Source organism: Ipomoea triloba, chromosome 8 (assembly GCF_003576645.1).
Source record: "Ipomoea triloba cultivar NCNSP0323 chromosome 8, ASM357664v1".
In the NCBI taxonomy this organism is placed as follows: domain Eukaryota; kingdom Viridiplantae; phylum Streptophyta; class Magnoliopsida; order Solanales; family Convolvulaceae; genus Ipomoea; species Ipomoea triloba.
In genome coordinates, this window is record NC_044923.1 from 17,598,856 (window position 1) to 17,612,090 (window position 13,235).

Genomic DNA, 13,235 nt, shown 5'->3' on the forward strand with positions numbered 1-13,235 from the left:
CCCCCCCCCCCCCCCCCCCATATTAAACAACATATGATGCAGACTTGTTACAACTAAAAAACATTCCAAAGAGAATACTATGAAGAAATTATGCATTTATACATACCAGCAAAGATAAATTCACTACTAGTCTATTCATTAATCATTAGAGTACTTGAATGGAAAACTTTATCATGGAGTACAGAATAATTTTGTTGCATACAACACCTAGTGTCCTAATTCCCAACCACCTTGACACGTCAAACTTCTTCCCCCTTCCCCCTTGCCCGAAAAGGTTGAATCCCCAACCACAAAAACTCTCCACACCCTGGCTGACAGAACATTTCGGAGAATGTAAATCACAATAACTTAATGGCTCAGCAGACATGGCCAAATACCAGTGCGCACAAGGAATCTGTCCACTTTGGGCATAATTCCCACACTGTCGCTGCCGAGTTTCGAACCTTAGTCTCTTCCCACAAATACTACCTACTGGCACGTGAAACTTCTAACTTTACAATTGCATTGTCTTAAAGTTGTAACAAAAAGCCTCAATTTTAGAATAGAGACAGAGAAAAGCAAGTAAAAGAAACAAGGCTAAAGAAAAAGCTTGAGCAAAACTTACATATAGATTAATGAAATCCCAAACTGTACATGTTCTGTCAAACAAACAAGACTATCTGCACACGAGACGTCTGCGTATAAAGAAGTGGACATTTTTCTGTGCTTCCTAATTCCTAATAAACAAAATTAGATATTTGCTCCAATAACGCAACATAAGTTTACTGTATTCAATGTTTTCTCTGCCTAATATAGCAGGTGCAAAGTGCAATATGCCAACTCAATTGGTGATGGACCGAGTAACAAAAGGATCCTTTTTCACATACCAAAAAGAAAGCAATTGGAGTAGCAAGGAAGAAACAGAGCGCTGTCTTCAACTGCAAGAGGTTGCCTGAAGGGATTTAACTGAATCTAGGTAGCAGGAAAAAGACAAGGAGAAAAACAAAAACGAAGTGAGAGGTAGAAATGTAGAATTGCTCATCAATCAGAACAAAGAACAGCACTGACAGGAATGCTTGGAGGGGAGCCACTAATTGAGCTAATGCAATGAGTTGCGAGATGAGCAGCTTCTTCACAATAGTCTGAGAAAAGTGCTGGAACTTTCATCTCCTTTATCAGCTCCTGAGAAGACGATAAACTTTGAAAAGGTAACCAAAATTCTAATGAAATAGAAACCTACAAGTCACACAGTAGGACTCACATTAAAATATATGTGAATAGAGATTTAACAAGGATTTGAAGACTTACAATTGTTGGTAACCAGCTCCTATAAGCAGCAATACCAGCATTTGGGGCAATTATTAAGTTTGGAGAAGAATCCTGACAGAAAAACAAATCGCAAAATTTGTGAGAATGTGAGATAACAGTGAACTGTTTATAACAGAGAAATCAGGATGGAAACCATATTGGGGCAACCTTTGATAGATCTCTGTAGCGATCATGATAATAACCTGCACAAAGATGCAACATGACTGGACAAGATTTATCCATGGATGAGCAGGAGTCAACATTGATATCCAAAGATTTGCATTCACAGTCTGTCTCAATGCAATGACAGTAACTATAAAGAGCAATCACCTCACCGTCCCTAAGAATCAACACACAAAGCAAGTATTGTCATTAGAGAGAGTAAGCGATCAGCATCATCCCAACTAAAACAGCCTTGAAAACTAATGGGAATAAATACTTGAAAACATTATTAGTTTAGTCTTATCAGGATTGATAAAACATATAAAGCTAACCTGAGCTCCAGATGTAGCTCTGTAGCTGATGAAATTAGTTACCCCCTACAAGGTGACACTTACCTGTCTTGTGGAACTGCATTTCCAACAAAATATATATGCATCCTCACTCCAGGGAAAAGTGCACACAATTCTCCAAAGACTGCGAGCTGATAAAGTTCTTTTTCTGGTCCTATATACATTAGATCAAGAAGCAGAACCCCAACTTAGTGGCATAATAGCATGGTTAAACACGTGAGCAAGGGATTAAGGAAAAAGAATTGGCACTTTCATAAACATTTATAACCGAGAGTGAACAAGAGATAAGATACATAAGTAAATATACAAAGTCTTATGGGTGTATAGCTCAAGAAGAGATACCTATATAATGTATGTGAATTTCACTAGCAATTTCAGAAATCAGGCTTCTCATAATTGCAAGCTGAATGCCCCAATATATGGTTAGTGGCTGAAAAAGAGGGGACAAAAATACGTGTTCAGAGTATACAATTGCATAAAATAAAATGTGCATTTTCAATTGCAGTGAAAAAGTTTCCACAAACCATAAATGCTTTAGTAGGATTTACCAAATGGGGTAAGACAATTGAAATGAAATTTCTTAACAAATGTACATGGCATGGAAAAAGATTAAAGTTCCTCATTCACCCAGCCAATCACCCACATAAACACACAACATACCCAGTGAAGAAGTAATGCAACAGGAGAATTTAGTGGGATGCACCTCCATTCGTAGTATTCCTTCCAATTACTTATACGCTTTGGTATTGGTAAGGATGGCCCTACATATTTATGCTCATCCACATCAACTTGCAGAAGCACCAATCACAATAATAGTGTCTATAATTACTTCTGAGGAAAGGAGAATACCTCGACAAGGGCATAATGTATTCGAAAGATTCCATCCCTCAATGCACCTAAGAACAGAACAAACTTCAAGGATAAGATACAATGATTGTGTTAGAACCACACAAGTTCATCAATCATCACAAAACCTCAGCTATGCTTCTTTTTTTTTATTCAAAAGGCATTACAGCGAACACCACATCATCTCAACAAGGGGACCATACTTCTTCACAAGTATCTCTCATGATTAAAATTAATCTCAAAGGAAAACCTTGATACATCCAATGAAGCAACTGATGCTCCACATCCACACTCCCATCTCCACATTCCCACACAATGAACTCCCTGTGTTACCAAGAATGAACACCTCGATTGGCTTTGCTCACATACCTGCCAAAGTTCTGCTTTGTTGAGCATATAATATATAAACATAAATGATAAATGTGTAATTCAACTATCAGTTTAGACTTTTAATTGAGATGGAACACATGTTTCAATTTGGTATTAGAGCCGACACCATGCCAAAGGTCATGGGTTCGAATCTACCCTATAAAAAGAAGAGACTATGTTACAAGTGTTGCTTGGAGCCCATCAAAAAGCAATCTGTCCGCAGGTGAGGAGCATGTTGAGCATATAATATATAAACATAAATGTATAATCTATCAGCTTTAGTTAAGATGGAGCTAATTCTTTAATTGCTTTTTTCATCTAAATAGTCCTGACCCAATAGATGCATAAAGTAAAGATGATATTCAAGCTCAAAAATTCCACTTCTTACCTTAACAGTAGCTTCTTCAGTAAAGGTGAAGGGGAAATCATTAAGAACATCAGCGCGATTCATTTGCTGTTCTAACCTTTCGCACTCTTTCTTATGAACACTCCAATGTGAAACCTTAACGCAGAATTATAAATAATTACAATTTCAGATTATAGCCATGCTGCAAAGCAAGGCCTTAGGAGCTTTACATACCTGTACAATTAAATACTTTATAATTTAAAAAAAAAAAAGAAAAAAAAAGAAAAAAAAAAAGCATATGAATATATAGAAATACCTGGTGAGAGATTGAGCAGTAGGCAACGGCGCGGCAGCGGCCACAGCGTCTGGTGGCCTGGCCGGAGCATGGGGTTCGGCTCCCCTTTCCGGCGCACTCCATTCTTCTTCCGGCGAAGACTAACTTACTTGTCCATCGCATTGTCTTTGCATACTTCGTATTGGACTGGGCCTCAGTTACTTATGTACGTTGGGGAGTTAATACCAATATAGTGATCGTCAAATTTTACCCAATTTAATCTTTTATTAAAAACTCTATAGGGAGGATTAGAAATAGGGCCCTAATGATAATTTCTCATACCCAATTTAATCTTTTATTAAAAACTGTGATAGTGGACGGTTAGAAATAGGGCCCTAATGATAATTTCTCATCTTTAATCCTATTTGAGATGATTCCTTCTTCTTCCTCTTATTAAGATTCACGCAGAAATGTAAATCTTTGTATTCAAATATTTATTTACTCTGTATTTATTTATTTAGGATTGAAGTTGATTTGGTACGAAAATTTTACATTTCTGTGTGGATCTTAATAAGGAGAAGAAGAAAGAATCATCCCAAATGGAATTAAGAATGAAAATTACTATTAGGACATTATTTCTAACAGTCAACTAATAGAATTTTTAACAAAGAACTAAATTGTGTAAAACCATCAAAGTCGATGACTAAATTCAGTAAATTGAGCATAAAAAATCATTTAGAACTAAATTGTGTAAAACTACTATAGTCGAAGACTATATTGGGTATTAACTCTAATTTGGGAATTGAAAAAGAGTGGCTCAATATGTTGTAGAACCAAAAAAAAAAAAACAAAAAACAAAAAACTATTATAAATTATTGTATTTGTGGTCATTATTATGTAGTAATATAACAGCTGTAACGGCTATTATATTTAAGTCTCCATTATTCCTTTCCGTTATAGTTGTTATTATATATACCCTTTGTAATATGTCCTATGATCAGATGAATAAGAATCTCCCTTCTCCTTGTCTCCATTATCTCTGTTATCCATTTGAGTTAATTCCTTTTTTGCTCCTAGATTTATATGGGTCATTCCACTTTTAGTCCTTTTTTTTTCAAAACACCCTATATTGGTTCTAGTTTTATTGTGGCATGACCATTTTTGGTCCTCCGTTAATAAATCCGTTAAACTGGCGTTAGTTTTAAGGGTATTTCAGTCCATTTAGTTTTTAAGTGTTAATTCCTTTTTTGGTCCTAAATTTATATGTGTCATTCCACTTTTAGTTCTTTTTTTTTTCAAAACATCCTATATTAGTCCTAATTTTATTGTGGCATATCCATTTTTGGTCCTCTGTCAATACATATGTTTAAATGAGATTAAAAATGACTTTAAAGCATATTCTTTCATAAACCATTCAAAATCTAACTTTTTCTTTGTAATAGACCACTCAAAATGTAACTTTTTTCTGGGTAATAGAACAATACAAGATGAAAGTTTTTTTTCTACATCTTCAAAAAATCATATACATTAGTCATACACCCATTAATAACATAAAGAATCCATAATTCATTAATTGCATAATAGAGCATAAATCTTTAGCAAAAATAAGTGTACTACAAAACATTAAAAAAGTGCAATTGTAAAAAATCACAAGTAGTCTACTTTATAACAAACTGAAGTATAATGCATAAGTCTACTTCATAAGTTCATTCATTAGAATCATAGTTGTAGCCTTTAAGTTGGACTTCCCCATGATATCCTAACTCCCAATGGGGTGAGACTATTGCCTTTCTTTTGCGTAGGTCTAGCAATAAACTCATCAGGTTGTGTGACATGGATTTCACCAGCTTGAGGATCATCTACAACTTCAACTCCAACTCGAACTTATTCTTGATTACCAATTTCTTGAGTTGTGGCCTTAGATGTACTTTTCTTGTTCCTAACTCTTTTCTTTGGATGAAGCTGTATATCAGGAATCAGAAAAAAGTCAAGAAATAGAAAATGATAAAAATTCATAATTGTCTACAAGTAAAATAGATCATTACTATTTTGTCTTTTGTTGCAGGATCTTGAGGACATTTTCTTGAGTTATGGCCTGCTTCTTTGCACTTTTTGCAATGCTTAACCAACAAGCTACGGTTCACATGTGTTCCATCTTTTGTCATCTCATCTCTGCTTCTCTTTCTCAACTTTTTGGGCCTGCCAGCTTTTTTTGTGTACAATGGGGGTAGTGGTGGTTCCTTTTCTGATCTAGGCCATTCCATAGGTCCAGCAAGTGGTTTGATACTCTTCCCATAGGTGGTTTGGTAAGACCAAATTGAGTAACAAGGGTCAACATACTCATTAATTGATCCGTTCCCATGTTTCATCCATATAGCCCTAACAGCATGCTGACATGGTATCCCAGTTAAATCCCACCTCCTACAGCTACAAGTAAACATAGACAAGTCCACAGTATGCTGCTCTACCACTCCTAATAGTACTGCAGATCTTATCTCAAACAAGTTTTCATCACACTGAGTCCCTAGACACCCTGCTGCAGCCTTCTCAATTATAGATATTTTCTTCATTATGTTAGGGCAGAATGGTCCCTTCCAACTCCTTGATTTTTGTCTACTATCAAACAATTTTTTCATCAACAATTTCCTTATAGTTTCTAAACAAGAAACTAAAGGTTGTTGTCTAGCATCTAAGATCATAGCATTGAAACTCTCTGAAATGTTATTAACTAAAGCATCACATTTTGAAGTAGTAGAGAAATATGACTTGCTCCATTCTGAAGGGTGTTTCTCTCTTAACCAATCATATGCCTGTTGATCTAAACTCTTGATATCATTCATGGCTTCAGTAAAGGTGTTGACTGTGGTTGCCTTTGCTGCTGCCCACAAGGCATATTTCATAGCTTTTCCCACATACCCAGCAAGTTTCATGTTGCCATAGAGATGTCTGACACAAAATCTATGACTAGCATATGGTAGGACATCTTCAAAAGCAGGTAACAAACCTTTTTGCTTGTCTGCAAAAAAAAATTGATTTTAAGTCATATTACATATTTAAGTCAGATTATAAATTTAACCCCAAATGAAAAATCATTAAGTCAAATGTAACAAACCTGAGATGAATGTCAACTTGTGTTGTGCTTCCTCAGTTATCACCAAGTCATTTTTAAGCAACTCCAAGAACCATGTCCAAGACTTCTTGTTTTCTCCTTCAACAATGGCATATGTTAATGGGAAGATGCTATCATTTCCATCAACTCCCACTGTTGTTAATAGTACCCCCCCAAACTTGTGTTTTAAGTGACATCCATCAACCCCAATGATCGTCTACAAAACTTATAACCCTCCTTGCAAGCATCCCAACACAAATACATCCGAAGAAATCTCTTTTTTCCTTCATATTCTAAATCACTGAGCTTGACTATNTGAAAAAGAGTGGCTCAATATGTTGTAGAACCAAAAAAAAAAAAACAAAAAACAAAAAACTATTATAAATTATTGTATTTGTGGTCATTATTATGTAGTAATATAACAGCTGTAACGGCTATTATATTTAAGTCTCCATTATTCCTTTCCGTTATAGTTGTTATTATATATACCCTTTGTAATATGTCCTATGATCAGATGAATAAGAATCTCCCTTCTCCTTGTCTCCATTATCTCTGTTATCCATTTGAGTTAATTCCTTTTTTGCTCCTAGATTTATATGGGTCATTCCACTTTTAGTCCTTTTTTTTTCAAAACACCCTATATTGGTTCTAGTTTTATTGTGGCATGACCATTTTTGGTCCTCCGTTAATAAATCCGTTAAACTGGCGTTAGTTTTAAGGGTATTTCAGTCCATTTAGTTTTTAAGTGTTAATTCCTTTTTTGGTCCTAAATTTATATGTGTCATTCCACTTTTAGTTCTTTTTTTTTTCAAAACATCCTATATTAGTCCTAATTTTATTGTGGCATATCCATTTTTGGTCCTCTGTCAATACATATGTTTAAATGAGATTAAAAATGACTTTAAAGCATATTCTTTCATAAACCATTCAAAATCTAACTTTTTCTTTGTAATAGACCACTCAAAATGTAACTTTTTTCTGGGTAATAGAACAATACAAGATGAAAGTTTTTTTTCTACATCTTCAAAAAATCATATACATTAGTCATACACCCATTAATAACATAAAGAATCCATAATTCATTAATTGCATAATAGAGCATAAATCTTTAGCAAAAATAAGTGTACTACAAAACATTAAAAAAGTGCAATTGTAAAAAATCACAAGTAGTCTACTTTATAACAAACTGAAGTATAATGCATAAGTCTACTTCATAAGTTCATTCATTAGAATCATAGTTGTAGCCTTTAAGTTGGACTTCCCCATGATATCCTAACTCCCAATGGGGTGAGACTATTGCCTTTCTTTTGCGTAGGTCTAGCAATAAACTCATCAGGTTGTGTGACATGGATTTCACCAGCTTGAGGATCATCTACAACTTCAACTCCAACTCGAACTTATTCTTGATTACCAATTTCTTGAGTTGTGGCCTTAGATGTACTTTTCTTGTTCCTAACTCTTTTCTTTGGATGAAGCTGTATATCAGGAATCAGAAAAAAGTCAAGAAATAGAAAATGATAAAAATTCATAATTGTCTACAAGTAAAATAGATCATTACTATTTTGTCTTTTGTTGCAGGATCTTGAGGACATTTTCTTGAGTTATGGCCTGCTTCTTTGCACTTTTTGCAATGCTTAACCAACAAGCTACGGTTCACATGTGTTCCATCTTTTGTCATCTCATCTCTGCTTCTCTTTCTCAACTTTTTGGGCCTGCCAGCTTTTTTTGTGTACAATGGGGGTAGTGGTGGTTCCTTTTCTGATCTAGGCCATTCCATAGGTCCAGCAAGTGGTTTGATACTCTTCCCATAGGTGGTTTGGTAAGACCAAATTGAGTAACAAGGGTCAACATACTCATTAATTGATCCGTTCCCATGTTTCATCCATATAGCCCTAACAGCATGCTGACATGGTATCCCAGTTAAATCCCACCTCCTACAGCTACAAGTAAACATAGACAAGTCCACAGTATGCTGCTCTACCACTCCTAATAGTACTGCAGATCTTATCTCAAACAAGTTTTCATCACACTGAGTCCCTAGACACCCTGCTGCAGCCTTCTCAATTATAGATATTTTCTTCATTATGTTAGGGCAGAATGGTCCCTTCCAACTCCTTGATTTTTGTCTACTATCAAACAATTTTTTCATCAACAATTTCCTTATAGTTTCTAAACAAGAAACTAAAGGTTGTTGTCTAGCATCTAAGATCATAGCATTGAAACTCTCTGAAATGTTATTAACTAAAGCATCACATTTTGAAGTAGTAGAGAAATATGACTTGCTCCATTCTGAAGGGTGTTTCTCTCTTAACCAATCATATGCCTGTTGATCTAAACTCTTGATATCATTCATGGCTTCAGTAAAGGTGTTGACTGTGGTTGCCTTTGCTGCTGCCCACAAGGCATATTTCATAGCTTTTCCCACATACCCAGCAAGTTTCATGTTGCCATAGAGATGTCTGACACAAAATCTATGACTAGCATATGGTAGGACATCTTCAAAAGCAGGTAACAAACCTTTTTGCTTGTCTGCAAAAAAAAATTGATTTTAAGTCATATTACATATTTAAGTCAGATTATAAATTTAACCCCAAATGAAAAATCATTAAGTCAAATGTAACAAACCTGAGATGAATGTCAACTTGTGTTGTGCTTCCTCAGTTATCACCAAGTCATTTTTAAGCAACTCCAAGAACCATGTCCAAGACTTCTTGTTTTCTCCTTCAACAATGGCATATGTTAATGGGAAGATGCTATCATTTCCATCAACTCCCACTGTTGTTAATAGTACCCCCCCAAACTTGTGTTTTAAGTGACATCCATCAACCCCAATGATCGTCTACAAAACTTATAACCCTCCTTGCAAGCATCCCAACACAAATACATCCGAAGAAATCTCTTTTTTCCTTCATATTCTAAATCACTGAGCTTGACAAATCTCTTTTTTCCTTCATATTCTAAATCACTGAGCTTGACTATGCATTTGGTCATTGGATTAGTTTTCAGAATCTGCTTGACTATGCATTTGGTCATTGGATTAGTTTTCAGAATCTCTAAGCGATAGTCTTTGGTCATTGGATTAGTTTTCAGAATCTCTAAGCGATAGTCGCAAATCTTTTTGAAGAAATCTAAAGCCTCCCCTTCAATTGATTCTTTGGCTTTTGTAATTGCCCTATATGCTTGCTTGTTGCTTAACTCAAAGCCCTCATCAGCCTTAACCTTATCTCTAAACTCAGTTGATGTCCAACTCATATGGTGCATTACTTCTTTCTTCCATCTATTTGCAACTCTACTAGACTTAACCATTTTATTTTTGTATACCCAGCCACACCCCTCATGCTCTTCATAGAAAGTTGTAATTCTCCAAGACATTGCATTTTTTACTCTCCACATATTGATTTTGAAAGGGCAACCAGCTTGTCTACATCTAACATACATTCTTTCTTTGTCATTCTTAGTGAAGTGTAATTCCTTGCCATTACTATACGCGTAGTTGAGGACTGCATCCTTAAATTTTTTTTTAGAAGCAAATGTAAATCCACATTCAAATTTAATAGACTTCATCTCAGTATTTGACTTAAACACTGGCCATTTAGTTCTCTCTTCATCATTAGTCTCCTTTCCACTCTCTTCATCAGACATATTTAACCCCACACAATCTATATTTGCACTAGAATCTTTTGAATCACGTGTATTACTAACTCCAACCCCATTATACTCTACATTTGGATCAACATTACCTTCATACTCTTTGTCATCTTCCTCATTTTCATTCAACTCAGCATCACTATAGTCATACAATTCCAACTCTTCATCCTCACCCTTTTCTTCAAATTCTGCAGCTTCCCCTTCACCCTCACCTGCACCATCACCCTCAGAATTTGCTGGTACAACCCAAACCTCAATTTTCTTAGGAACTACAGAGCCATTACAAATTTTCCAACAATCACTATCAGTAATAACTTCAATTAAATGGTGAGTATCTGTCACTATAAAATACTTAAACTTATCTAACATGTTGTAACCCAATTCTTCTACGCTCTCCCTTAGGGCTATCATTCCCCATAAATCATTATCCATATCAAAACTCGTTGTTATCCCTCCAACATATCCTTTATCCGATTTTCTAAGCAAACCACCATGTTTTATTATCAATTTGAACTTATCTGTTAACATATGACAAAAAAAATTGAACAAGTTTAATTATCAACACAATGGTCCCAATATATGTAAAATAAATCATTCAAAGTATGCCTTCTACCAAAGTATTCAAACTAGATGTTCATCAAAAGAGTGAGTTAACTATTCAAACTAGATGTTCACTTTTCACATTCCGTAATAAAGATTGTTCATATTAAATTTTGTTTCTAATCATCCATATCAATTTTGTTAAAAATAGTGAGTAAATCAAAATTTCACTATTATACTTTATTTATCAATGATCACAACCAACAATAAAAAATACAAAAAAAAAAAAAACAGCAAATTCTAAAACAGGAAAAAAAAAAGGAGCAAATTCTAAAACACAAAAAAAAAGGAGCAAATTCTAAAACAAAAAAAAGGGAGCAAATTCAAGAACTTACCGTCATAATACCTTTCACCCATAATTGTTGGAGGGCTGCTACGGACGTACGCTGCGGACCTGCGGACGCTGCTGCGAAACTGCTACGGAAGTTACTGCGGAATGCCGGAAGTTGCTGCGGAACGCCGGAACGTGAGGCGAGTTGTGCTGCTGCGGAGAAGATATTATTTTGAATGGGAATTAGGTATTTTGATCACGTACAATACACATGTTAAGGAACAAATTATTTGATGAATTAATTAATTAATTAATTAATTTTGTATCAAAAGACAAAAATATCCTTATAATTATCGCCTGTTTAACGGATTTATTAACGGAGGACCAAAAATGGTCATGCCACAATAAAACTAGGACCAATATAGGATGTTTTTAAAAAAAAGGACTAAAAGCGGAATGACCCCTATAAATCTAGGACCAAAAAAGAAATTAACTCTATCCATTTTCTCTATTATAGTAGCTTATACATTTCTTGCAACTCACCAATCAACGGTTAGGAGCTAAAGGCCAACGGGCACAACAAACCTAATCCAACAAAAACAAAAACAAAAAAAACAAAAAACTTTATAAGGTAGTATCTGCCCCAACATGAGAAAATTGTCATTTTGGTCCAATGACTATTGTAGTAGTGTTAATTGCTATCCGCGACTTTCAAAAATGTTAATTGCGTACCTTGACTATGCATTTTTTCTCAATTTTGGTCACACCGGTCAAATTGCCGGCCAAATGTGACCGGGAAATATTAATAGGCCAAACAATAAGGGTATTTTAGTCATTTTACTTTATCTTATTTCTTCTCCGTCGTCTTCTCCGGCGAGCCCATCTCAGCTACCAATCTACCATTGTTCCGGCGACCAAAACTTCAATGTAACCCTAGCAAGAACTTCAAAATTGAAACTGTCGCAGATTAATTAACGCCGCCGGAAGAAAATCGTTACTGCTGATACCAGACCTTGTTGTTGAAAATGTTGCTGAAATTCCTCTATTGTGCTGCCTCCAAGGATTTTCCAAATTGGAATTGATTTGCGATTGCCACCGATCGAAGCCACTGTCCAGAACCGCCTCCAAGGGTTTTTAAAACTGAAAGTAAACATCTGTGTAAAGTAAGGATTCGAGCTAATAATTTGCCTATTAATTGTGTATTTTTTATTTTTATTTTTGCGATTTGTTAGATCAATGAGGGAGTATTTGAATTTGTGAATTTGCTTTGTTTTTTTCAAGATATTGATTATTGGTTAATTGTAGTGGTAAGAGTGAATTAAAGCACAATTTTTTGGAGATTAAGGGGATTATTTGACGAGGACGATGAAGAGGTCTGGAGATGAACTGCACAGGAGTCTTCCTCGCAAACGCCTAATTAGCTCTTCTTCTTGTGTTGAATTATCAGTTTTGTGTATTTTCTGTGTTCTAGGTGGCGTCAGAAAGCCGGAAACATGGACTCGCCGCCGGAGAAGAAATAAAATAAAAGTAAAAAGACTAAAATACCCTCATTATTTTACCAACTAATGTTTTCCGGTCACATTTGACCGGCATGACCAAAATTGAGAAAAAATGCATAGTCAAGGTACGCAATTAACATTTTTGAAAGTCACGGATAACAATTAACACTACTACAATAGTCATTGGACCAAAATGACAACTTTTTCGCCCCAACATCGAAATTTGATGATTTGATCACTCGATGGTAATATAGATGTCGTAAACCACATAATAGTTGGAATAACCAAATTAAAATTTAAAAATGCACAAACATATAATCTTAAGAGCATTCACAATGATTTTTTATGAGTTTTAGGTGAATGTAGAGGGACAAAAATTAAGAGTGAGAAGATTGAATATATTGTACTCCATAGTAGTAAGTGACCGTTTAGAAATTTATAATTTCTTTTTTTTTAAATGATTGAAAATATTTT

The 13,235-nt window shown here is 35.1% G+C and overlaps 1 protein-coding gene across 1 annotated transcript; it reads right to left on the reverse strand.

The window, feature by feature from the left end:
* Positions 1-579: 579 nt before the first annotated feature.
* Positions 580-3,841, reverse strand: LOC116028000 (zinc finger MYND domain-containing protein 15). The gene is made up of 11 exons (XM_031269802.1): positions 3,677-3,841; positions 3,403-3,516; positions 2,896-3,014; positions 2,649-2,695; positions 2,460-2,560; positions 2,142-2,229; positions 1,845-1,953; positions 1,456-1,627; positions 1,288-1,359; positions 1,048-1,161; positions 580-951 (listed from the first exon to the last, which is right to left on the reverse strand). Exons 1-11 carry the CDS (start codon positions 3,815-3,817, stop codon positions 859-861), a joined length of 1,170 nt encoding a protein of 389 aa, XP_031125662.1. The 5' UTR covers positions 3,818-3,841; the 3' UTR covers positions 580-858.
* Between the last annotated feature and the right edge of the window lie 9,394 nt (positions 3,842-13,235).